General features: G+C 46.6%; 1 protein-coding gene across 2 annotated transcripts; it reads left to right on the forward strand.

Moving 5' to 3' along the window:
- Positions 1–8578: 8578 nt before the first annotated feature.
- Positions 8579–26402, forward strand: PILRA (paired immunoglobin like type 2 receptor alpha). 2 transcript variants are annotated; one of them, XM_044936280.2, is made up of 7 exons: positions 8579–8811; positions 9243–9512; positions 21081–21281; positions 24030–24060; positions 25055–25104; positions 25332–25363; positions 25534–26402. In XM_044936280.2, the coding sequence occupies exons 1-7, from the start codon at positions 8757–8759 to the stop codon at positions 25675–25677; spliced, it is 783 nt and encodes a 260-aa protein (XP_044792215.1). In that variant the 5' UTR covers positions 8579–8756; the 3' UTR covers positions 25678–26402. The 2 variants fall into 2 exon arrangements, with proteins under 2 accessions (XP_044792215.1, XP_025131150.2); XM_025275365.3 differs by having other exon boundaries at positions 8580–8811; positions 9123–9512.
- The last annotated feature ends 17 nt before the right edge of the window (positions 26403–26419 follow it).

The following is a 26419-nucleotide window of genomic DNA, read 5'->3' on the forward strand; positions in this document are numbered from 1 at the left end:
GCCTTGACTAGACGGACCTTTGTTGGCAAAGTAATGTCTCTGCTTTTGAATATGCTATCTAGGTTGGTCATAACTTTCCTTCCAAGGAGTAAGTGTCTTTTAATTTCATGGATGCAGTCACCATCTGCAGTGATTTTGGAGCCCAGAAAAATAAAGTCTGACACTGTTTCCAACACTGTTTCCCCATCTATTTGCCATGAAGTGATGGGACCAGATGCCATGATCTTCGTTTTCTGAATGTTGAGCTTTAAGCCAACTTTTTCACTCTCCTCTTTCACTTTCATCAAGAGGCTTTTTAGTTCCTCTTCACTTTCTGCCATAAGGGTGGTGTCATCTGCATATCTGAGGTTATTGATATTTCTCCCAGCAATCTTGATTCCAGCTTGTGCTTCTTCCAGCCCAGTTTTTCTCATGATGTACTCTGCATATAAGTTAAATAAGCAGGGTGACAATACACAGCCTTGACGTACTCCTTATAACATGACATTTTGTGGGTTGAGATGAACTGTATCTGGGGTTCAGGACCTTGACTGAGATCCATTTGCCAATTCAGTCCTTTTTTTTTTTTTTTTTTTTTCAATTCAGTCCTTTTAAGCAACTCTCACTCAGCTGTTCAGAATGAGTGTTTACTAAAAAGATATTATAAAGAAAGAAGGAGAGGGTGGGAGAGACGGAGGAAGAAAGGGAGAAGAGGAAGAAAAAGGAGGATTTTTATGTCAATCATAATTCATCATAAATTTGAATTCTTTGAAATGCACATAAATAAGGACATTTCATGGCTTTTTATCCTAAATTTGCAGACCAACCTGAAGATTGGTGGGGAGACCACGTAGACAGGGATGTGCTGGAGCTGATTGTTAAATTTGGGGGAATGTTGCAAGCCAGTGGTTAAATACAGCCTTATTAAAAATTAAATAGTACCTGTACAACAATAGCTTAATGCCACTTGGTGAAAATGGTACATTTTATGTTAGGTATATTTTACATATTAAAAATCTTAATCAAGAAAAAAATATGAACTTAAATGTGAGCATGTCCTAAGTCACTTCAGTCATGTCCTACTCTGTGTGACCCCATGGACTGTAGCCCACCAGGCTCCTCTGTCCATGAGATTCTCCAGGCAAGAATACTGGAGTGGGTTGCCATGCCCTCCTCCAGGAGATCTTCCCGACCCAGGGATCAAACCCATGTCTCTTAAGTCTCCTGCTTTGGCAGGCAGGTTCTTTACCACTAGCGCCACCTGGGAAGCCCTACAATTAAATAAATCATATTAAAAATGAGGGACGCTCATCCCTGCCTACTTACTTCATCATATTCCACTACTCTCTATGCTTTCGAGGTTGCTGTGCTACTTACTGTACCTGCTTGGTGGGAAGGCTGCACGTGGCACATACCGCACATTGCTTCCCGACTCACATTCAGTGACTTCCCGTTGGTGGCTGTATTACCTGCTTAGGCTGCCAGGGCAACATACCACAGACAGGGTGGCTAAAAACGAGACATTGATTTCTACAGTTCTGGAGGGTGGGACCCCAAGATTCCAATGCTCACAAGGCAGGTCTCACTCTGAGGCCTCTTCCCATTGGTGTGCAGGCGGCCGCCTTCTTGCCATGTGTTCACATGGCCTCTGAGTGTAGGGGCTGCTCTGGGCTCACTTCTGATGAGGACACTGATCATACTGGGACAGGGCCCCCCTCTTCATGACCTTATTCAACCTCCAGTATTTCTTTAGGGCCCTCATTTCCAAATACACACTGGGGGGTTAGGGGTTCAACATATGAATTTGGGGTGAGGGGGGGACACAGTCAGTCCACACAATAGTTAACTTGACTCTGTGGGAGTATTTACACATGGAAACTGTAAAAGCCTACCAATCAGGACACCTCTGAAAATTGTTTGGTGAACACTCACCAGCACGCTGCTCTGAGGGGAAGTGCAGACAACAATCCCCTGTCCCACTCGTGTGGTTGTCCTTCACTTCCCCCAGCCCAGAAGCTCGGCAGGTCAGGGGTCAGCCTTCACTCCCCAGTTCTTTGCCCTCTGCTCGCATCTCCTGGAAGCCCGATCAGCATCTGTCAGGTGGATCAGGAGCTGAAGCGCATCCTAGTGACGTGAGGAAACCTAGTCACACAAAGATGAACCTTGTGAACGTGGCAGAGGCAGGAACTGCAGATGCAGGCTCTGGAGCCAACTGTGGGGCAGAGGACTTCCCTCCTCTGAGCTTCTGGTTTCTCATCTGCAAAGTGGGGCAGTAAGAGTACCTCCCTTGGAGGGGCCCAGTGAGGACAGGATGACACAGAGGGCTCTGCACGTGGCCTGGATAGCTACATGGATCATCACACCGATACCCATCCTTTCAAGATCTCTCCTTCTTTCCATAAACTTTAGGTCAGCACCAACTACCCCACCCTGTGCTGGGTGACAAGGACCCAAAGCCCCCTGAGGCACTGTCCCATTAGATCCTCAAGCATCTCTGTGTGTAGCAGGAAGACAATACAGAAAAGGGAAGCATTGGTTGTTAATGCGGCCAGAGGGCTGCTGATCTTTGTCACTGCATGAGGAAGTGGTCGGGAGCATGGGCTCCGGGTTCAGACCCAACGCCACCACCAACATTCACATGCAATGTGACTTCGGTTGAATCTCATAGTCTCACTTGGGGCCCAAGTTTCTTCCCGCACAAAATGAGGATCAAAATAGACCCTGCCTACCTCCTGGGGTTGCTGGGAGAGTTAAGAGAAGTTGTTCATTTTGATGAACTCTAACTTTTAAGTATTTTCTTTTATGCATCATACTTTTGGCACTGAATATAAGAAATCTTTGGCTAACCCAAGGTCACAAAGATTTTCTCCTGTTTTTTTTTTTCTTCAGTTGTATAATTTTAGAATTTACATTGATATTATTAAAATACTAATATAAAATATTTTTATATTTTAAAATAAAACCCGGATTTGTTTTAATCAGGTATGCTAAGACAAGCACACAAATAACTGTTATGAAGGAAGCAGTTTACATTCACAACTCCTTAAAAATGAGATGCCCATCACTCGATGCATGGAAGCACCAGGATCAGTCAGGAAGCAGAGAGAGGAAGGGGGAATCATGGGCAGGAGCCTTTGCTGTAGGTCCTTTGAGAAAGACAGGCAAGGGAGAGCAGGGGGATTTAGGATTGTCTGGTTTGAACAATGTCTGCAGGCTCTGGGGATTAGGGACTCTCACTGGTAACCTGGTACTTGGCCCTGGAGTGAATAAGGCAGAAGAATATGGGCCTCGCGGAGCCTAAGAGCCAAAGGGAGGAAGTGGTGGGGAGCATGGGCTCTGGACTGGTTGGTTTGTATTTGACAGGTGAGCGCCTGGGCACGTCCACTGCTCTTCTAAGAACTGGCAGCCCTGGCAGGGACAGTCTCTCCCTGGTCACTGAGGCCCCAGATGTCAGAGCCTCAGGAACACAGTGAATGAGAAAACACAGTCAATGTGAGTACAAGCCTCCCAGCATAAGTGGGAGATGCCATTCCTGCCTGTTTCAACGTTAACTTTGTGGGGCCTGGGTCTCCCTCTGCTTGTTTCATGCTGTGGGTCTTCCCTTCCCAGCTGGACTCTAGGTCCTGGAGGGCTCACTGCACGCCTGCACCCAACAAGGGCAGGACAACCTTCTCTGGGCCCCTTCCCCCGGGAAAACAAGAGGAAATAAAGGGTGCTGATGTCAGCAGAGGCCTGCGGACAGTCCGTGGGAGAGAGTACGAGAACCCCTCGTCATCTTTCTGTGCCTCGTGTGCCCTGCCTCGCCTCAGGGGCCACGCTCACATCCCTCCTGCCTTTGTTTCCCCAGACCCTGAGAAGTGGCCAGCTGAATGGAGTACAATGATGACCCCCTCTAGTCTGGGCTGTGGGAGGAAGGGGAAGTAAGGGAGGTTAACTGGGGTGCTTGGTGGGGGAGGGGCAATCTGGGTAAGAGCCACGTTCACAAGGCAGACAGACCTGAGTGTGGTCCAAGTCCAGTCCTGGAGGGAACGAGAGCCTATGAGGTGACCCTTCTGAGCCTCAGTCTGTTCCTCTGTCAGATGGGAATCAAATTGCTTTATCTCACAGGATTGCTGTGAAAAGCGGAGGTAACACACAAGGCAAGTTCCCAGCGTCCTTGCCCCGGGGCAGTGGTTCTCAAACTTCAGCAGGTCAGGCTGCGGCCTGAAAATTGGCATTTCCCACTGGGTTGACGCTGCCAGTCAACACTGTGGTACCTGTGAGGAGTATGTCTAGGTCATACGGTAGATGTTTCTTCAACTTTTTAAGGCATGGCCAAGTAGTCATACCATTTCACATTCCCACCAGCTGTGTATGAATGTGCTGGTTGCTCCATGTCCTTGCCAGCAGTTACTATGGTTCGTTTATTATTGTTAGCCATTTAATAGATGAATGTTGATATCTCACTGTGGTTTCCACTTGCACTTCCCTAGTGACAAATGATGTTATACATCCTCTCATTTGCTTATTTGTTACCTACATATATTCTTTAAAGAAGTATCTACTCACATCCTTAGCTCATGTTTTTAATTGGAATTTTGTTTTCCTGTTAAATTTTGAGAGTTCATTGTACATTCTGTATACAAGTCCATTGTCATTTACATGACCTGCAAGTATTTCTTGTCTGTATCTTGTCCTTCATTTCCTTGATAGTATCTTTTGAAGAACAGAAGTTGTTAATTTTTATGAACTCCGATTTTTAAATATCTTCTTTTATGTTTCATGCTTTTGGTGTTGAATCTAAGAAATCTTTGCCTAATCCAAGATCGCAAAGCTTTTCTATGTTTTTCCTTGAGTTATATAATTTTAGGACTCATTTATGCCTATGATTCATTGAGTTCATTTTTTTATATAGTGCAAGGTATGGACTAAAGGGTTTTTAAAATATATTAATAAAAGTCAAATTGTTCCAGTACCATTTGTTTAAAAGACTACCTTTTCTTCACTGAATTGCCGTTTCATCTTTGTTGAAAATTAATTGACTATAAATTGCTAGTCTCTTTCTTTCCTCTCTGTTCTGTTCTGTGGATTTTTTTGTCTTCCTTGTTGTGAAAATGACTTGATTACGATACCTTTATAAGAAGTCTGAAAGTCAGGGTAAATCCGCCAACATTTTTCAATTGCAGGGTTTTTTGTAGCTTTTTTAGGTAATTTGAATTTCGATAGGAATTTTAGAAATGACTTGTCAATTTCTAAAAAAAAAAATACCTACTGGGATTTTGATTGAAATTGTGTTAAATCTGCTTATTATTGGGAGGAGAACTGACATCTTAATAGTACTGAGTCTTCTTAATAGTACTGTCTTCACATGTAAGAAGTATCCACCTATTCATCTTTTTCAGCAATATTTTATAGTTTATGTTCAGATCTTGCACATTTTCTGTCATATTTATCCCTACATATTTTATACCACTGATATTATAGATGGCACTGTTCTTATTTCAGGTTCTAATTCTTTGTTGTTAATATATACAAATACATTTGATTCTTCTGTATTGATCTTGTATTCTGCAACCTTGCTTAATTCACTAATGGCTCTGGTAGCTTTTTTGTGGATCCCACTGAATCGTCTACATAAACAACTCAGTCATAAATGTGAATAAATGTGAATAAAGACAGTTTTTACTTCTTCCCTTCCAATCTGTGTTGTCTCAATTATTGTACCTGCAGGATTTTAATTTACAGAGAGGAATGAGTGATAATTCACAGAGGTTAATGCTATAAGGTACACCAGCCATTATAGGTGGGGAAGCACCATAGTCATTCAAGAGGCAGAAACAAGAATGAAGATAAAGAAAACACAGTCTTTATTATGCTTTCTGTGGGAAAAGCAATGCAGGAGAGATAAACAGTTTGGGATCGGGTAGTTGGAATGATTCTGGTTGGCTTTGGGTTATAGGTGCCTGGTACCTGGCTATGAATTGATTTAAGGCAGGGGAAATACTACCTTGGTGTATGAGAGTTAGAGAAGGGAGGTGGTTTAGAATATGAGCTCTGGAGTGGTTAGTTTGTATAATGAAAGCACGCTCCCAGGAATCTCTATGGTATCTCTTAAGAATTAGCAGTAATTCCCTGGTCCATGAGGCCCCAGCTGTAAGAGCATCAAAAACACAAAAATAAAATACAGTTAGCAAAACTGACCTTGTGATGAATGTATGCCAAACAGAAAAATAGAGAATCTAAAAAAATACAGTTAGAACAACTTTGTTCCTTACTTTATTGCATGAACTAGAACCTTCCAGCACAATGAATGGAGGTAGTGAGAACAGATGGCTTTGCCTACTCCCTAACCTTGGGGGGAAACAGGAGGTGCCATGAAGGGGGAATGAGTGGGGCAGTGATGGACATGGTCAATGGGGAAAGGAGGACGGAAGCTTGGGAGAAAGTGAGGAAGACCTGAGGCAGTGGGTCTCATGCTGTGGTCCACCGCTCATAGCCCTCCCCTGTCCCTGCTGCGGATCCCACAGCTTCTGGCCTCTCCCTCAGGGCCACCCACTGGGCTAAAGGGCTGTATTTAGGTCCTGCTCATGTTTAAATCACACAGCTCCAGGCCCTTCTCCTCCCACAAGGCCCTTCTCCTCCTCCTCCTCCTCCTCCTCTGGGAGTAGAGCCATAGTGCCAGGCAGAATCCCAGGCCCTGGATTTCCTGTGAGGGGAAAGGAGAATGACCACACGCCATCACCGAGCAGAAACCACACATCCCAAATCCTCAACTCATGGGGGCCCAACTGGGGTCTAAGAGCCCGAACACTATGTAAGATGTTCAACTTGCATCTAGGGAGACTTGATGTGGAAGCAACAGGGCCTAAGGGCACCTGTCAGTGCTCTGCAAAGCTACCCTGAGCCTCTTTTGTAAAAGTTCCGTGCTGTCGAACAGAGTAGGCAGTGGAGCCCCCTGATAGGATGCAGCTGCCTCCTCTGAAAGCCAGGCAAGCAAGAGACATTCCAAGTCCCAAGCTAGTGGGGTGAGGCCAAAATGGGACCCAGGGATCACCCCGCACAGGTACTCTCTGAAGGCACTGCCAAGAAGCCAGCAGGCCCATCCTCCTCTGCACACATTTCCAACTGTTACAGTTCAATCCAAGCACCTTTCACAGCCCAAAGAACTCTATGATATGATTTTGTGCCTCGGTTTCCCCTGGGTGAGATGGAGACAAGGATACATCCACCACAGAATGCTGTAAGGCTGAAAAAGAGAAAACAGATGTAGGGCCTGACTCAGATAAGAGGATTCCATGAAAATGTAGAACCTTTCTTCTCAGGCCTGGGAGGAGGGGTAAGAAAAGCAGACATAGAGGGAGGGCAGGGGCTGCTTGGCTGGCCATGGGAGAAGCATGGAAGAAAACTATTAGGACTGGGCGAAAAACTAAACAGGAGAAAATAAGTCGTTCTGCTCACTCCCACCTCTAGAACTGAGGCCCCTTCCTGTGGTGAAATCATGTCCTTCCACCCTCATGGTCCATTCAGTAAGCCAATGCTGATTCAGCCTGCGGAGGCTCAGACAGCCTCATTCTCAGCCAGGCCTGGGAGTCACCATAGGTCCCAGCCCCCAGTCTCTCACCCCACCCACCACCAATCACAGGCTGGCAGTGTCTCCCTCAGAGATGATCCCAGGGACTGTCACCAGGATGACCCATGACTGCTCTGACCTTCCTCCCCTTTGTCCAAGGAAGGCCCTGGATGAGCCAGGGACTCACAGCTGCAGATAGATTCCCTAGGAGTGTTATTAACGACAGCCTCCTGGGAGTCAACTCCCAGAGCTCTGCACTCAGAGGGTAGAGTGCAGAGATTCTGAGGTGCGACCAGGAGGAAGCGTCCAGAGGGAGCAGAAGGCTCTGTGGGCTCAGCAGGACTGGAGCTCAAGTGCTGGTCCCACTCTCAGAGTCCTGGCCGTGGGGCCGGGCGGGTCTGAGCCCCAGGGTCCTCCCTGTAGAGTGAGCACAGACGGCCCTGCAGATCCAGCCCTCCATCTGCGGGTGGAGACGTGGCCTCCAGAAGGTCCACCCCCTGGGCAGGTGGGAAGCTGAGCCCCCTCACCTCCTCCCCTCAGTGGGGTGTGAGACGGCACACAGGGAGCACCAGGGTGGGAGGGGCCTGGTGGGCCTTGGTTCTGCCTGAAGACTGAGGGGGGAGACACTGCAGGGGAGCCCCTGCCTGGAGGGAGAGGGGCCCAGAGCGGGCTGGCGCCCCCGTGTCTGAGGGGGGCTGAGCTTGACCACCAGCGGCTCCCCCCTGCTCCTCCCGGTGGGGCTGCAGCTGGGCAGGGACTCGGCCCCCACCTCTCCCTGAAGGAGCCTCAGCTGGTCCTGCTGCCGCCCCTTCCCCTGGGAGGAGAGACACTCAGAGAAGCAGAGACAAGGAGAGACACAGAGGCTGACTGCCAGGGAGATGTGAGGGCGGGGAGGCAGGAGCTGAGTGGGGAGGAGGCCCAGCTGGCGCAGGTCAGAACCAGCCCCTCAGCGTGAAGACGGGGGCGGGGAGCCCTAGATCATGGCTCCCTTTGCACTGACCACAGGGAGGCCCTTTTGCAATAAAGGAAAAGAAGAAGCCAGGTTGATAAAGGAAGTGCCCGTCACTGTCGGGGTGGGCGGGTTTGGGGAAGGCCCCCACCCTCCTCTGTCCTCTGAAGGAGCCTGGTCCTCACTGCTGGTGCTGAGACTCCTCCAGGGGCCCCCCAAGACCTCCCGTCTGGCCTTGAGGGCTCTGCCTGTCTTCTCACCCGGGAGGAGGGCAAGGTCATGGGGCTGCCCCTGCTGCTGCCCCTGCTGCTGCTGCCGGCGTCTCTGCAGGCTGGTGAGTGGCTGGCAGTGTCCTGCTCTGCCAGGGACCCCGGGGAGGGGCTGTGGCTGAGTGTGTGTAGAAGGGTCCCCTGGGGTAGCTGGCCAGGCCTCCCACCCCCAACAAACAAAGGGCGGGTCCCACAGTGCTGGGTCCCCCAACCCCTCACCCTCCTGCCTGCCCCAAGCCTGGAGAGGGGATCACGCAGGCCAGAGGGCCAGTTCTACCTCGTCACACGTCCCCCTGCAGGTGAGGGTGCCCGATGGTCTGGGGTCACCTTCTGTGTCTCTCCTGGTGGCTTCAGAGTCTCTCCCTCCCACCTCTAGGTCACAGGACACAAAGAAATTCACAGCATCACTATGAGATGAAGCAACCAAGGGATCTCTCAGCCCCTGAGGGTGGCTCCATCCTCATCCCCTTCTCCTTCTCTTACTCCGGGGAATTAGCCAAGGATCCCAACATGAGAATATCCTGGAGATGGAATCACTTCCATGGGGAGTTCATCTACAACACAACCCCTCTGTTCACCCATAAGAATTTCAAGAACCGGCTCTTCCTGAACTGGGCAGAGCCTGAGAAAAATGGCTCCCTCCGGATCTCAAACCTGCGGAGGGAGGACGAGTCTGTGTACTTCTGCCGGGTGCGGTTGGACACACTGAGAGATGGCAAGCAGAGGTGGCAGTCCATCGATGGGACCAAACTCACCATCACCCACAGTGAGTCCAGCTGTCCTGCCTGAGGCTCTTGGAGGCCACTGGTGCCTCAGCCCTAGATGCGGCTTAGGCCCCTCCTTCTGACTCTTCTCTCAAACTCCTCTCCCTTCTCCCCTCTCCTCCCCAGGGCTCTGCCAACTTTACCCTTTTCACCTTACTCCCCAACCCTGGACCACCTCCCTTGCCCATCCCCCTCTCTGCCCTCCAGATCCAGCCCCTCCCCCACCCCAGGCCCCCACACCCTCTGTGCTCCCAGCTGTTCTCCTTTCCTGCTCCAAGCTGGGCTCCACCCAGCCCCCTGCCCTCACCCCACGTCCTCCAGGTGACTTGACATCCTCGGGGTGTGGCTCCTCCCCTTTGTCCTGAGTCCTGTGTGGAGCCCCAGCTGCCCCATGTCTGTACTCCCACAGCCATGAGCTCAGCCCACACACACAGCAGGTGCCGAGGGGCCCCGTGCCCCATCACCTTTTCCCATCTCCCCTTCCTTCTCTGCTCTGAACCCCAGAACATCAGTTCAACCATCCTTCCCTCGGTTCATCTCTCCTCACTTTCCTTCTCCTTCTCCCTCCTTCCACCCCTTTTACCTCCTTCCCTCTGTCCCCACCACCATCCCCCCATGTGGTTCCAGTCACCCTGTCCCCGGGTCCACCCTGACCGTGCCCCTGTCCTGGTCATGACGAGGCAGCAGTCCCGGCAGCCCCCCTGACTGTGCCCTGCATCCCGGGGGGGACACCTTGGCAGCATCGCCCTGGCTGACCTTCCCCACGACCCCCAGTACAGCGGTCCTGCTCCTGTCCTCCAGTCACAGGAAGGGAACCAAGGCTGGCACAGCAAACACCTGCCCCAGGTCACTCCTGGTGCGGGTGGGGTTTGACCCCAGTTTAACCCCAGAGCCTCCCTTAACCATGAGCTGCTTGGACTCACCTACTGACTTGTCATCTTGTTTTGATATTTTTAACCTAATAATGGATGCGTAGCATCTGTCACTCAGTGGGGTGTCTGAACTTGAACAGTGTATGACTCCAGGGTAGGGAGGAGGGGTTCTCTTCTAGGCACACGCAATAAGGAAGTGTGTCACCAGAAGATAATTTTTTGAAAACTGAAAATTGATTAAGTTTGTTTGCTTTTTGCAATCACTTGTGCTGGTGCTTCTAAGCAGTATGTGACTCAACTTGAATTAAGCAAGACAGCTTTGGATTAATATTTCCTGCACCTCCTCCAAATTCCCTTAAATGGCCTTCTTGGAGGGACTTTGGTCTCCTTAAATCCCTCTTCTTCCTTTCTTAATTCTTCCTTCTTTTTCTCCTTTCTCTGTTTCAGCCACATTTCCTATGAGTTTTTTCATCAGTAAATTAATTTTTTCAGTTAGTTCAATCAACTGGATGGTCATGCTCATTTTTACAGTGAAGTAATAAAGAGATGTTTTTAATCCAAGTGAAGTACCACCATGCAAAAACATCACACCAGAGGAATACCTATAGCAAACATAACTCATAAGTTTGAGATTGGCTTATTAATTTTTTTTTACAAATAGTACTTTTATTTATGTAGCCAAATCTAATTATATTCTCACTTGTAGTTTTTCTTTTATTTCTAAATCCCAAACCCCACATCTCACTAGAGGTAAAAAATAGTTTCCCTAATTTTTGTAAGATTTGATTACTTTTCATAATAAGTGAAAGAGAAATTCGCTCAGTCGTCTCCGACTCTTTGCGACCCCATAGACTATAGAGTCCATGGAATTCTCCAGGCCAGAACTGGAGTGGGTTTACTTTCCCTTCTCCAGGGGGTCTACCCAAACCAGGGATCAAACCCAGGTGTCCCATATTGCAGGCAGATTCTTTTTTTTTTTCTTTTTTAACTTTACAATATTGTATTGGTTTTGCCATATATCAAAATGAATCCACCACAGGTATACTGCAGGCAGATTCTTTACCAGCTGAGCCACAAGGTAAGTCCAAGAAAACTGGAGTCGGTAGCCTATCCCTTCTCCAGGGGATCTTCCCAACTCAGAAATCAAATTGGTGTCTCCTATACAGGTGGATTCTTTACCAACTGAGCTATCAGGGAATCCCTTTTCATAACAAAGCTCTTCAATATAGTGAGAATTTATCTTGGTAAATGGTGTGAGATAAAGAACTAAGTTGATCCTTATACCAAGAAATAAATCAATTGTCCTCACTTTGTTATTGAATCAGTCCAGTTCAATCCAGTTGCTCAGTTGTGTCTGACTTTTGGCAACCCCATGGACTGCAGCACACCAGGCTTCCCTGTCCATCACCAACTCCCGGAGCTTGCTCAAACTCATGTCTGTTGAGGTGGTGATGCCATCCAACCATCTCATCCTCTGTCGTCCCCTTTTTCTCCTGCCTTCAATCTTTCCCAGCATCAGGGTCTTTTCTAAGGAGTCAGTTCTTCACATCAGGTGGCCAAAGTATTGGAGTTTCAACTTCAGCATCAGTCCTTCCAATGAATATTCAGGACTGATTTCCTTTAGGATTGACTGGTTTGGTCTCCTTGCAGTCCAAGGGACTCTCAAGAGTCTTCTCCAAAACCACAGTTCAAAAGCATCAATTCTTAGGTGCTCAGTTTTATTTCTTATCTTTATTTCTTATTATTGAATATTTCCCCCTTTTTCCATTGATTAATAGGCCTTAGCTTTTAAGTTCTTTTGTAAAATAGCATCCATTTCTGGTCTGTCTATTCTGTTTCACTAGTCAGTGTTTTCTTGTTTTTAACTATTCATTTATTTGGCTGTGCCGGGTCTTAGTTGTGGCATGCAGGATCTTCGTTGTGTGTGGGATGCAGTTGTGGCATGCAGAGTCTAGTTCCCCAACCAGGGGTGGAACCTGGGCCCCCTGCACTGGGAGCGCAGTCCTAGCCATTGGACCACCAAGGAAGTCCCTATATTTTGTTATATTAGTAGCACACTGTTTTAGTTATTATAACTTTATCATGTTTCAATGGCTGTTAAGACTTTTTCCATCACAATCACATTACTTCTTCCTCAATAGTGTTGCCTGCCTATTCTTCCACACAAATGTTAGAATAAGTTTGCCAAGTTTCTAGAAAAACATTCCTGTTGGTTTTTTAAATCAGAATTGAATTAAGTCTATAAAGTAACTGACAGAAATTGAAATCAGTATAACGCACAATCTTTTTGTTGAGGAATAGGTCCTATTTTATATCCCTAAGTAAACCTTTGTAGTGTTCTTCCAAAGATCATGTGTCTCATAAGACTTTTCATATTCTTTATTTTTATTATTAATGTGCAATATGTAAAAAAATGTGTACTTAGTATAATTTTTGCTCTAAAAGTAATGCATAAATTCTGGCCAAGATGCTAGGTTATATGCGTATGTTTACCTCCACTCCCTCCAAAAATCTACTAAAATGACAGCAAAGGGAATTTTTTTAAGACAAAAACCCAGAGGGACAAAAACATTTGCAAGTTAGGTGGACAAAAACAAAATTTTGGAAGTGGGAAATAGACCAGAGGAATTAAACCCTAAGTCAACAGTGGGGACATCCAGAAGGAAGGCAATTTATACTGCAAAACCCCTTAAAGGGTCAGGAATAGAAGGCAGTGGCCCCCTACTCCAGTACTCTTGCCTGGAAAATCCCATGGACGGAGGAGCCTGGTGGGCTGCAGTCCGTGGGGTTGCTGAGAGTCAGACATGACTGAGTGACTTCACTTTCACTTTTCACTTTCATGCATTGGAGAAGGAAATGGCAACCCACTCCAGTATTCTTGCCTGGAGAATCCCAGGGACGGTGGAGCCTGGTGGGCTGCCGTCTATTGGGTCGCACAGAGTCGGACATGACTAAAGCAACTTAGCAGCAGCAGCAGTACCCATGAAACTGGGAGTGGAAGGGGACCTGGAAACTAGAGGACTAACTGAAGTGTATTTAGGAAGCAGAGACACCTCTGCACCCTCACACCTCACCCCAGCAAAAGACTGGATATATGTGTTCTAGAAACAATAATCCACAGGGAGTCTTGGGGGGTACCCTGGGGCACACCTGGAAACAAGGGTTCAGTTCTTAAATTCGGAGATTTGGTGAACTGATGAGACCTGAAATACCTTGACCCTTGTAGAGGCCTCGCAGGACGCAGGCAGCCAGGCTGGTACTCCCACACCACACACCCACTAAGGGCAATCAGGAGACTCTTCTCCGGAATAGCTATCTGATGGGCCTGCAAAGATCTAGAAATCTAACAGATCACTCTACTCACTGTAGAGTGAGTCATACTGTCCTACTCACTGTAAAGTGATCTGACATGCACTTTCTGCTATAACACACTCACATCTTCATGCATGTTGGGAGCCAAGGGGACAGGGTGGCTGGGGTCTTGGCCTTGCACCAAATCCCCTGCAATGAGGACTATACCCTCACCTCAGCTGTGCCCAGGATGCCTGAGGTAGAGAGTCTGTTTTTCAAAGCTTTGAACTAAACATTTAAGGAATGCTTGTCCCATGAGATGCACAAAGCAGAAAAATCAAGGGGGAAGGGAACCTGGAAGAATCCAAAACAATGAAAGGAGACTGAAATTTTCAAAGAAACATCATCCTCATAAAGTTAAAGAATTTCATGTATATGACACAATAGAATGCTTTGCAAAGGACCTTTCAAAACAAAAAGAGAGATCTTAGAAATTAGAAGTATACTAGCAAAGATGGAAAACTCAATATATGACTTAAAGATGAAGTTCATGGAAATACCTTAAAAGGTGGGAGAAAACTGAAAGATTTGGATATTGTAGTTCAAGAAAATTCAAAGATTTGGATATTGTTGTAGTGGTTTGAACAGTGACCCCCAAACAAATGAATAATATCTTATATGGCTGCAGATGTGATTCAGTTGAGGAATTTGAGATGAGGTTATCTGGGGTTATCTGGGTGGATTCTAGATTCTAATAAACATGTCCTTATAAGAGAGGGGCAGTGGGAGACTGGACACAGATGGAAGAGCAGGCAATGTGACCACAGACACAGAGACTGAGGTGAAGCAGCCATTAGACGCCAAAGAAGCAAGGAACAGACCCCCCACCCCCACACACAGAACCTCCTGAGTGATGCAGCCTGGTTGACACCTTGATTTCTGCCTTCTGGCCTCCAGAACTGTGAGCAAGTCAACTTCTATTGTTTAGAGTCACCCAGTTTGCACCAATTTGTCATTGCAGCCTTATAAATATAATATAGGAATTATAAGGTAGGATAAGACAAATTGAGAATTGGTCCAAGAGTTCCAATCTCTGAACAACAGTTTTAAAAACAGAGAAAAAAGGCAGCCATGGGGAAGAAAATATCAACAAAACTACTATAGAAATGTTCCAGAATGAAAGAACCTAGCAACATGAGTAAAAATAAAAAGACCAACCCTGGGGTACTGCAACATACAAATTTCAAAACACCAAGGATAAGTTCAGTTCAGTCGCTCAGTCAAGTCCGACTCTTTGCGACCCCATGGACTGCAGCACACCAGGCCTCCCTGTCCATCACCAACTCCTGGAGCTTACTCAAACTCATGTCCACTGAGTCAGTGATGCCATCCATCTCATCCTCTGTCCTCCCCTTCTCCTTCCACCTTCAATCTTTCCCGGCATCAGGGTCTTTTCAAATGAGTCAGTTCTTCACATCAGGTGGCCAAAGTACTGGAGTTTCAGCTTCAGCATCAGTCCTTCCAGTGAATATTCAGGACTGATTTCCTTTAGGATGGACTGGTTGGATCTCCTTGCAGTCCAAGGAACTCTCAAGAGTCTTCTCCAACGCCACAGTTCAAAAGCATCAGTTCTTCGGTGCTCAGCTTTATAGTCCAACTCTCACATCCATACATGACTACTAGAAAAACCATAGTCTTGACTAGATGGACCTTTGTTGGAAATGGTTTTTGTGGTAATGTCTCTGCTTTTTGATATGCAGTTTAGGTTGGTCATAACTTTTCTTCCAAGGAGTAAGCGTCTTTTAATTTTATGGCTGCACTCACCATCTGTAGTGATTTTGGAGCCCCTAAAATAAAGTCTGACACTGTTTCCACTCTTTCCCCATCTATTTGCCATGAAGTGATGGGACCTGATGCCATGATCTTAGTTTTCTGAATGTTGAGCTTTAAGCCAACTTCTTCACTCTCCTTTTTCACTTTCATCAAGAGGCTCTTTAGTTCTTGTTTGCTATCTGCCATAAGGTGGTGTCATCTGCATATCTGATAAAGGGAGATCCAATACATTTCCAAGGAGGGAAGAAACTGGCCACATAAAGAGAGTCAGGAATTAGAGTGGCTTGGCTGTCTCAATAGCAATAGAGGATACTGAAAGGCAATGGTTGAGTGTCGTGAATTTCCAAGGGAAAATTATTTTGTTTAATCCTTTAACAAATCAATAGCAAATACTGACTGAGTGCCTGCTATGTGTCAGGTCCTAAGCTGGGCACTGAGGAAAGAGCAGTCAAGACAATACAGAACAAAACATAAATGCCCTTAACAATGGAACTTACACTTGAGTGTACAACTTACACTTAACAGTTGAGTGTAACAACTTACACTCGAGTGTAGAAAGAATATCACACACAAAAAACAAATTAATTCTGTGTCAGGTGGTGGTGAAAAGAGAAAAGCAGGAAAATGAAGCACAGTCAGTGGCTAGAGGTGCTAGGGTGCTGCTTTATTCAGATGGAACAGGAAGGCCGCTGGGACATAAGTCAGAGTCCCGGTAGGAGGCAGCTGCTCCAACAGGGTAACTGAGAGTTTTGATGGGGGGCACAGAGTGGGAAAACCAGTCAGGGACAGTGAGACCCCTGGGACCAGCCACAGGCCTAAGAAGCAGGGGAGGAAGTAGGTTCTGGGACCTAGAAAGGAGCTGTGACCTCTGGGGAGACAGAGAGTTTTGTGTCTATTTGACTGGCTGAGGGATGGCCAGACAGTTGCTGAGACGTTATTTCTGAGTGTCTCTGTGAAAGCACAGAGAGATTATCCCAGTGTGGAGAGAGGAGGTCCCAGGGCTCAGTCCCAGGACCTCCTCTCTCTACACTCACTTCCCAGATAAGCCTGTGATTTAGAAACGTGAGGTTAATGCCAAAAAACAGCAAGAGGTGCTAAAAACAGTTCCTTCTGCGGAGTGGGAAAGGAGTGAGGAGGGGGTGCTGTTTTTATAACCTGTGGGGAATTTGTTGATTCTTTAAATTATGTGCCTATACAACATATATAAAAATAGATGTTACATTTTACAAATAAAATTACTGGTAATACATACTTGCACATAGTTTTAAAAACAGTCAAACAGCACAGAAGGGAATCAAATGAACATCACATTCCTCTCCGCTTTATCTCTCAGCTACTACCCCTTTCTGCAGAAATGCTCTCTCCACAGATAAGAGACACAGATGCAGATATACAGAGATGGAACATAAGAGACTCAAGCTGCATACTCTCCCGATCTTCAGCTTGCTGTTTACTTCATGGACCTCAAGTATCTTTCCACTTCAGTACATATACATCCACACCTTTCTTTTTAAATGACTGCATGGTCTCCCACTGTAGCAATGGATTGTACCTCACTTAATCAGTCTCATATTTAAAGACATTTAGGTTGCTACCAAATCACAAATAAAGCTGCAGAGAACACCCTCAAACAGAGGCCTTTGAATACTTATACCAGTACGTCCATAGCATAATTTCCTACCACAGAAATCACTGAGTCTAAGGGCACGCTCGGATATTTTACATTCTGATAGATATACCCAAACCTTTCCTAAGGTTGTGCTAACCCGTACTCCTGCTGTGTCAATACTAGATATTTTCCCCGACTCAGGTCAGTTTAAAACAAAAATAGCCTTTTATTCTTTTAGTCTACATTTCTAAAAGTTATGAATATTAGCATCAGGATTATGTTATCACTTTATGAAATGAATTAGAATTGTACCGTTTTCCATATTTTTCTGTCCTAGAATCTTCTGAGAGTTATCTGTTGCTTAAATTTTCACAAGAATTTTTCCATTAAACCTTCTGAACTTTAAATCTTTATGAAAAATAGTCCTTTAATAGTGTTCTAATCTTCTTCTTTGTCTAATCCATTAAAGGTTACTATTTCTTAAATACATTTTTAAAAATTATTGTCTCAGAAAGTAATCCATTTCAGAGGTTTTTGGAATTATCAACCCATAAATTGAGCATACACTCACTCATGATTTCAATACTCTTTGTTGTTGTTCAATTTATAAGAGTCTTGTCTGTTTTCTTGTGTTTTTTTTTTTCTCTAACCACTTTCTACATTTACGATTCTTTCTGCTGTCCTGTTTCCTAAAAACATTTATTCCTACGTAGGTTTTCATTACTTTTAGTTTCCTTAGAGCTAGTTCCTCTCTGTTTGGTAACTTTTTTCTTTGGAAATTGACTATTTCATTCATTTAAAAACTTTCATCCCATTTTAAATAATTATAGCATCTAATACTATGAATTTAACTTAGAATTTGGCTTTAGTCATATTCCAGGAGTTTTAAAAATTTACAAATATATTGCTGTTGTTTTTATTTTCTAAATAGCATGTCATTATATATATTTATTTGACTAAGAATTTAAATTTTTTGTCTCAATTGAGAAATAGGATTCACACTTTACTAATTTCTACTAAGTGGACAGAGAATTCAGTCCACACAAGATTTTACTGGAGTTGGGTTTTTTGTATGTGGCTTACTATTATGCCAGTTTTTTAATGGTGCCTTCAGATCAGATCAGATCAGTCGCTCAGTTGTGTCCGACTCTTTGTAACCCCATGAATTGCAGCATGCCAGGCCTCCCTGTCCATCACTAACTCCCGGAGTTCACTCAGACTCATGTCCATCGAGTCAGTGATGCCATCCAGCCATCTCATCCTCTGTCGTCCCCTTCTCCTCCTGCCCCCAATCCCTCCCAGCATCAGAGTCTTTTCCAATGAGTCAACTGTTCGCATGAGGTGGCCAAAGTACTGGAGCTTCAGCTTTAGCATCATTCCTTCCAAAGAAATCCCAGGGCTGATCTCCTTCAGAATGGACTGGTTGGATCTCCTTGCAGTCCAAGGGACTCTCAAGAGTCTTCTCCAACACCGCAGTTCAAAAGCATCAATTCTTCGGCGCTCAGCCTTCTTCACAGTCCAACTCTCACATCCATACATGACCACAGGAAAAACCATAGCCTTGACTAGATGGACCTTTGTTGGCAAAGTAATATCTCTGCTTTTGAATATGCTATCTAGGTTGGTCATAACTTTCCTTCCAAGGAGTAAGCGTCTTTTAATTTCATGGCTGCAGTCACCATCTGTAGTGATTTTGGAGCACAGAAAAATAAAGTCTGACACTGTTTCCACTGTTTCCCCATCTATTTCCCATGAAGTGGTGGGACCGGATGCCATGATCTTCATTTTCTGAATGTTGAGCTTTAAGGCAACTTTTCCACTCTCCACTTTCACTTTCATCAAGAGGCTTTTTAGTTCCTCTTCACTTTCTGCCATAAGGGTGGTGTCATCTGCATATCTGAGGTTATTGATATTTCTCCCGGCAATCTTGATTCCAGCTTATGTTTCTTCCAGTCCAGCGTTTCTCATGATGTACTCTGCATATAAGTTGAACAAACAGGGTGGCAATATACAGCCTTGATGTACTCCTTTTCCTATTTGGAACCAGTCTGTTGTTCCATGTCCAGTTCTAACTGTTGCTTCCTGACCTGCATACAGATTTCTCAAGAGGCAGATCAGGTGGTCTGGAATTCCCATCTCTTTCAGAATTTTCCACAGTTTATTGTGATCCACACAGTCAGAGGCTTTGGCATAGTCAATAAAGCAGAAATAGATGTTTTTCTGGAATTCTCTCGCTTTTTTCATGATCCAGCAGATGTTGGCAATTTGATCTCTGGCTCCTCTGCCTTTTCTAAAACCAGCTTGAACATCTGGAACTTCACGGTTCACATATTGCTGAAGCCTGGCTTGGAGAATTTTGAGCATTACTTTACTAGCGTGTGAGATGAGTGCAATTGTGCGGTAGTTTGAGCATCCTTTGGCATTGCCTTTCTTTGGGATTGGAATGAAAACTGACCTTTTCCAGTCCTGTAGCCACTGCTGAGTTTTAGAAATGTGCTGGCATATTGAGTGCAGCACTTTCACAGCATCATCTTTCAGGATTTGGAATAGTTCAACTGGAATTCTATCACCTCCACTAGCTTTGTTCATAGTGATGCTTTCTAAGGCCCACTTGACTTCACATTCCAGGATGTCTGGCTCTAGGTGAGTGATCACACCATCGTGATTATCTGGGTCATGAAGATCTTTTTTGTACAGTTCTTCTGTGTATTCTTGCCACCTTTTCTTAATATCTTCTGCTTCTGTTAGGTCCATACCATTTCTGTCCTTTATTGAGCCCATCTTTGCATGAAATGTTCCTTTGGTATCTCTGATTTTATTGAAGAGATCTCTAGTCTTTCCCATTCTGTTGTTTTCCTCTATTTGTTTGCATTGATCACTGAAGAAGGCTTTCTTATCTTTTCTTGCTATTCTTTGGAACTCTGCATTCAGATGTTTATATCTTTCCTTTTCTCCTTTGCTTTTCGCTTCTCTTCTTTTCACAGCGATTTGTAAGGCCTCCCCAGACAGCCATTTTGCTTTTTGCATTTCTTTTCCATGGGGATGGTCTTGATCCCTGTCTCCTGTACAATGTCACGAACCTCATTCCATAGTTCATCAGGCACTCTATCTATCAGATCTAGGCCCTTAAATCTATTTCTCACTTCCACTGTATAATCATAAGGGATTTGATTTAGGTCATACCTGAATGGTCTAGTGGTTTTCCCTACTTTCTTCAATTTCAGTCTGAATTTGGCAATAAGGAGTTCATGGTCTAAGCCACAGTCAGCTCCTGGTCTAATGGTCCCTTAAACATCTAAAAAGGTAGCATGTCTGTAGTAAGTAAAGTTCAATATATATTCATGTAACAATAATATATTTCCAATAATACTAGGTGCTTTACAGATGTTTTCTCACTTATTAAGACAATCATGTAAAATGACAAACACTGTTTGAATCCACTTCTCTGAGGTACCAAGAGCAATCAAATACTTAGGGTCAGAAAGCAGAACAGTGAATGCCAGGATCTGGGGGAAGAGGGGATGGGGGTCAATATTTAATGGGGACAGAGTTTCAGTTTGGACAGATGAAGTTCGGAAGATGGCTGGTGATGATGATTGCATGCTAATGTGAATTGGCTTGATGTCACTTATATATGGTTAAGATGGTAAATTTGTGTTCCATGTATTTTACCACAATAAAAAAATTTGTGTTTTGATCCTGTGATTTACTTCTTCCTATATGTAAGTAATGAAATGAGGTTCTGAGATCACAGCACTGATCAGTGGTTGAGTCAGGATTCAAACAGAGTGAAGATTTGGAGCTTCCAGAATCTCCCTTTGTTACTCCCCTCTCTGTGGGAGAGCTTCAGAGAATTGCTCCCCACTCTCCACATTCCCCAAACTAGGGAACAAGATGAGACAGTTTTCACCCAGATACTTCCAGCCCTTCAGTGAATAATTTGCATATTTCTCCTCTCTTCCCAGCCAGCAAGACAACCACCCAGAACCCCAGCACCACGGCTGCCGCCACTGCTACAGCTGGCCTTAGGAACTCAGAGGGCGGAAAGAGCCCGTGGTCTTGGCTCCAGAGTACGGAAGCTGCAGTTGGGTTGGCACTGGCCAGCGCTGCGCTTGTGGCAGCAATTGTGGTGCTGATTGTGTGCCTTAGATGCAGGAGAAGAAAAAGTAAGTGACCCAGGACCCTCAAGCTTTCCCCAAGATTCCCAACTGTTTCTCAGAACCTTCCTGCATCAGAATGACCAGAGCTGCTCAGTAAAAATGCAAATTCCTTCTGGGCCTGAGGTCTGGGCTTGGGAATCTGCATTTTACCTCCTCAGGTGGTATTTATGTGTCATCAAGTTTGGGACCCACCGCTCAAGACCAATCCCTCTCTACAAACCTGATGATTTTCCAGTTCTTGTCTCCTGACTTAATCATTTCTCATCAGTCTCCCTTTTGGTTCCTGGGGAGGGAGGGCCTGCCCTGGGAAACAGGAGAGAGAAAGAAGGGACAGGAAGGTGGCTCCACTCAGCAAGTACTGGTTGGACACCGATTTTCCAGAGCCTGGCTTGTAACTGGAAATGCAAAAGTAAATAAAGCGCAGGCCCTGCTCTCAAGGATCTGGGGGCTGGGAGGATGAGGGGAGCAGTTGCCTCAAGGGCTAACGGCCTCGTGTGGAAAGAGCTGTGGTAGTTTGGGAGGAAGGAAGGGTAATCAAGGAAGACATCAAAGAGGAAGTGCAAAACTATCAAAGAATGAAGAATTAGCCAGGTGGTGAGGGTGGTATAGAGGTCACTGTCTTTCCAGGGGAAGGAAGGCATTCTAGGGACCGTAGGTAGCTCAGGGCTGTGGTAGAGCCAGGAGATGAAAAAAGACAACCTTGGAAATCACATCCCAGAGCCTCTAACCCCAGAAACAATGTGAAGCAGAAGTGGCCACCTCAGTTTGGCCTTGCAGATACACAGTCTGGTGGAGGGGCCAGGCTGGGGTCACTCTGAAATCATTATTTTATTCTGCAGAGCAAAAATCATAGTGGTTGTGTCCTGAGACTAAGGATGAAGGTTTGAGATAAAGAAAAAAACTTGATGTAGTCACTGAGAAAATGCAATATGGTATTTGATGATCAATTCAGATGAGAAGCCATAAATCTGTATGAGCATCATTGTATTTGATTGTGGTTTTTTTCAGCAGTATTCAACTACAACCTTTAGAAATTACTGATTAAAATCCATGTTCCCTGGTGGTCCAGTGGTTAGGACTCTGCGCTTTCACTGCCTAGGGCCTGGGTTCAATCCCTGGTCGGGGGAGTAAGATCCTGGAAGTTGTGCCATGGCCAAAAAAAAATAGTTGTGTTCAGCTGCTAGCATCAGAGAACAGAAATAACAGTGGGCAAGTAACACAAGAGTGGATTTTTTTCCTCCCATCTAAAAGGATCTGGAGGCAGAAAGCAGAGGATACTAAGACACTGAGTCTCCTACCTGTCTACTCACTGTTGTGGATACTAGCTTCTATCCTGAAGGTTGCTTTATGTGCAAGACAGCTGTTAGGATGCCAGATTTGTGAATCTAAACAGGAAGCAGGACGTAGGAGGAAAAGACAAAAAGACTATGCTCCAGCTGTCTGTCCTTTTAAAGAGTCTTCCTAAAATTCCTGCAGCCATGAAATTAAGACACTTGCTCCTTGGAAGACTACCTATGACCAACTTAGATAGCGTATTAAAAAGCAGAGACATTGCTTTACCAACAAAGGTCCATCTACTCAAAGCTATGGTTTTTCCAGTGGTCATGTATGGATGTGAGAGTTGGACTATAAAGAAAGCTGAGCACCGAAGAATTGATGCTTTTGAACTGTGGTGTTGGAGAAGACTCTTGAGAGTCCCTTGGACTGCAAGGAGAGCCATCCTAAAGGAAATCAGTCCTGAATATTCATTGGAAGGGCTGATGCTGAAGCTGAAACGCCAATACTTTGGCCACCTGATGCAAAGAACTGACTCACTGGAAAAGGCCCTGATGCTGGGAAAGATTGAAGGTGGAAGGAGAAGGGGAGGACAGAGGATGAGATGGTTGGATGGCATCACCGACGTGATGGACATGAGTTTAAGTAGGGTCCGAGAGTTGGTGATGGACAGAGAAGCCTGGTGTGCTTCAGTCCATGGGGTCGCAAAGAGTTGGACATGACTGAGCAACTGAACTGAACTGAAAAATACTACCCACAACTTCCCCTTATATTAATACATCATCAGCTAGGTTTCACCATAGGTCTCACATCTGCCTGTAGGGGGGAGGGGTACCCTGACACTCCAAATAAAATCAAGGTTCTGTAACTGAATAAGAAGAAGGGAATGGATATGGGGCAAACAAATAGCATCCTCTGCCCCAGGGCACAGCCAGGATTGGAGATGTGTCAGCTAGTGTGGCAGAAGCACAGGGGGACCCAGGGGGTCAGGGAGCCCATGAGAGGGCACAGGTGGAGAGGAGAGGGCTCAGCGGCAGCTTGGGTAACCTGAGAGTGAATCATCAGGACAAGAGTGCTGTGAGGTCATGCACAGGTACAGAGGGATGATGACCAAAGAGAGCTGGGAGGAATTTTGAAATATAAAAATGATACTAGTGTTTACTATGTCAGAGTTCTTAGTCCCAATGGAAAAAAAAAGTCCAGGATGTTACTGAGTGGACCTGAGGTCACTAGAGTTGGGGGAGGTGGATAAGTCCAACCTGTTCAGAGGGTGACGGGGCTCTGGGTGCGGGAAGAGCTGCTCTCCTGACTGATGGTGAAGACAAGGCAGGACAGGTGTGGGCAGCCTCAGGGTGCCTACAGGGTGGCGGCTCTGAGTCCTGAGCCCTTCCCAGGGAGGTTTCAGCTGGGATGGGGCAGAGAGGCGGGGAGACAGGCCTCCATGGATGGCACAGTGACTCGCTGTTGGTCCTCCTACAGGTGTGCAGACTGAAGGCAGGAACCCAGCCAGGTGAGTGCTTGTCCTCCAGTATGGGGGCGGGGGGGGCAGTGCTATTTTATGAGCAAGAAGTTTCCTCCCAAGCGCAGCACCAGGGAGCCTTTCACGGGCCTCCCCTCCTGGGCCTCCATCCACATCCTCCCAAGTCCCCAAAGGCCAGGCTCTTCACTTCCTGAGGCTCCCGATAACAGTCAGAGCCGTGGCCCAGCACTTTCTCTGACTCTCTCAGAACATCCTTTGTCTGTCTCTGGCACCCTCCTTTCCTCCTTCCATCCCCAGGTCTCAGCCTTTCCCTCTGTTTCTCCTGGTTTGTCTCCCCCTTGAACGCCGTCCCTCCAGAAGACATCCACCTCCTCCATACTGTCCCCTTTCTTGCTCCTCGTCCAGTCTGTCCTTAGCCCTGTGACTCGGGGCCTCCGGCTGCTCCGCCCTGTCTCTCCTCAGAGCGGCTTCCCTCGTGGCCCCAGCCTGGCTCCCTCTCCTCTGGCCCCTGCTCCTCTTCCTTTCCTCTTACCCTCCTCACCACCTACTGCTTTCCTTTCTCATCCTCTCTGCCACATCCAGGCTTTTCCTTCTCACAGCCCTTCCCTCCTTTCTCGCCTTCCTGACTCATGACAGTGTCCTCCCGAGACCCCTCCCCAATGGTGTCTCCTCGGGGGTCTCCCAGGGGACCAGAGAGAAGCTCCCTGGTTCTCACGCTCCAGTTTGAACCCAGGCGCTGCCGCAGAGAGAACAGGCGCCCCCTCCTGCTTCTCCTCCCTGCTCCCCTCAATAAACCCACTTCTCTGCAAGAGTCCACCCCAGTCAGCTCTCAGGTACGGAGCTACACTGCAAACGGCCCCTCATCCCCGTCCAGACAGCCTCCGTCTGAGCCTCAAACCTCTGCCTTCATCTCCAAGTGTGCAGGCAGGTCACAGAGCCCCCAGTGAGAGGAGCAGCCCAAGGCAGGTGGTAGCTCTTTTCTGCCCAGACTCTGACACATCACTGCCCTCCTGTTCCCACTCAGGGAGTCCTTCAAAAACACGGAAGAGAATTACGAGAACATTGGGAATAAAGGTAAGCCCTGCCGCCATCATTCCCGCTCTCACCTGGGTCTTCCTTCTCCTCCCCACACCCCCTCCCCACACAGGTGCCCTCAGCATCCTCCTCTCTCCCCTGCCTCACCCACCCTCCCCTGAGACCCTGGTCCTGACCTAGAGATGACCTCACTGCTGGAGCCCCTGCCCGTTTCTCTACCCTGGCTGCCTGGTCACCTGATCCTGGCACATGTTGATTTTTTCTAGGACAACATGTAGACCCCAAGCCGGATGCCAAGGTAAGCAGCATTGATTAGGGCCTGAAAGGAGAGGGAAGTCTGGAGAAGCAGGGGGTGGAAGAACAGAGGGACTGCGGTGTAGTCAGGGCATCAGCTGTGGGATCGTGGCTCTGAGATGGGACTCTTGCCCTTCAACTGTCTCACCCACTGCCCTTTCCCTTCTCCCCCAGGATGATGGTGGTGGCAGCGGAGGAGTCCTCTACGCCTCCCTCGCTCTCTCTAAGTTAAACTCACCAGCAACAGCAGTGTCTCCCTTGCCCTCTCCCCATGGGGGCCCCCAGGAAGAGACCCTATACTCTGTCTTAAAGACCTAAGCAGTAGGACTGAGTGAGGACCTCCTTCAAGTCAGCTGCACACAGGAATCTCAGTTCCCCACAATCACCCCGGCCACACACAGATCACTCAGAAGCCGGCAGGTGCTGACGGCCACCAAGGACCCGAGAGTCACACAGCCACCGCTCCAATTCCCTCTTCAACTTCCCAGCCTTTCACCACAAAAATAAAACTACCTGTACAATTTCCCTGAACACATCTAAGGAGAAAGCTGATGTCACCTTCAACTTCTGTATTTCCAGAAGTAAAAAAAAATGAACCATGAATGCTAGCTCACACCCAGATCCCTCCCCTAGTACTCTGTTCAGTGACTGCCTCAGGCCAGAGATAAATAAATCCCCAAACACTGGTAATCAATCTGGAACCCAAGGTCTGTCCCCCTAATCTAACCCTTCTACTTTCCTTAGGATAATAACTAGCATGTGTCATGTGTTCATGCTTTACACGCATGGCCTCATTTCAGCATCATCAATCACCGTATATGGCACTGGATGCACCATCTGAGACAGGATAAGAACCAGAATGGTCACAGTGCTTTTCCCAAGGCCATATTGCTAGTAAGTGGCTGAGGCAGGTTGTAAACCCAGACCTGCCCTCTCGATGTCCTTCTCCCAGGACTCAGGTGTCATCGCCTTCCCAGATCCGTATACTGACAGGTCTCCCACCAGAAGGCACCATGTGCCCAGTGACATGCAGGAGAAAAGGAAGAAGCCAAAAAAGACC

Source organism: Bubalus bubalis, chromosome 24 (genome assembly GCF_019923935.1).
Source record: "Bubalus bubalis isolate 160015118507 breed Murrah chromosome 24, NDDB_SH_1, whole genome shotgun sequence".
Taxonomy (NCBI): Eukaryota; Metazoa; Chordata; class Mammalia; order Artiodactyla; family Bovidae; genus Bubalus; species Bubalus bubalis.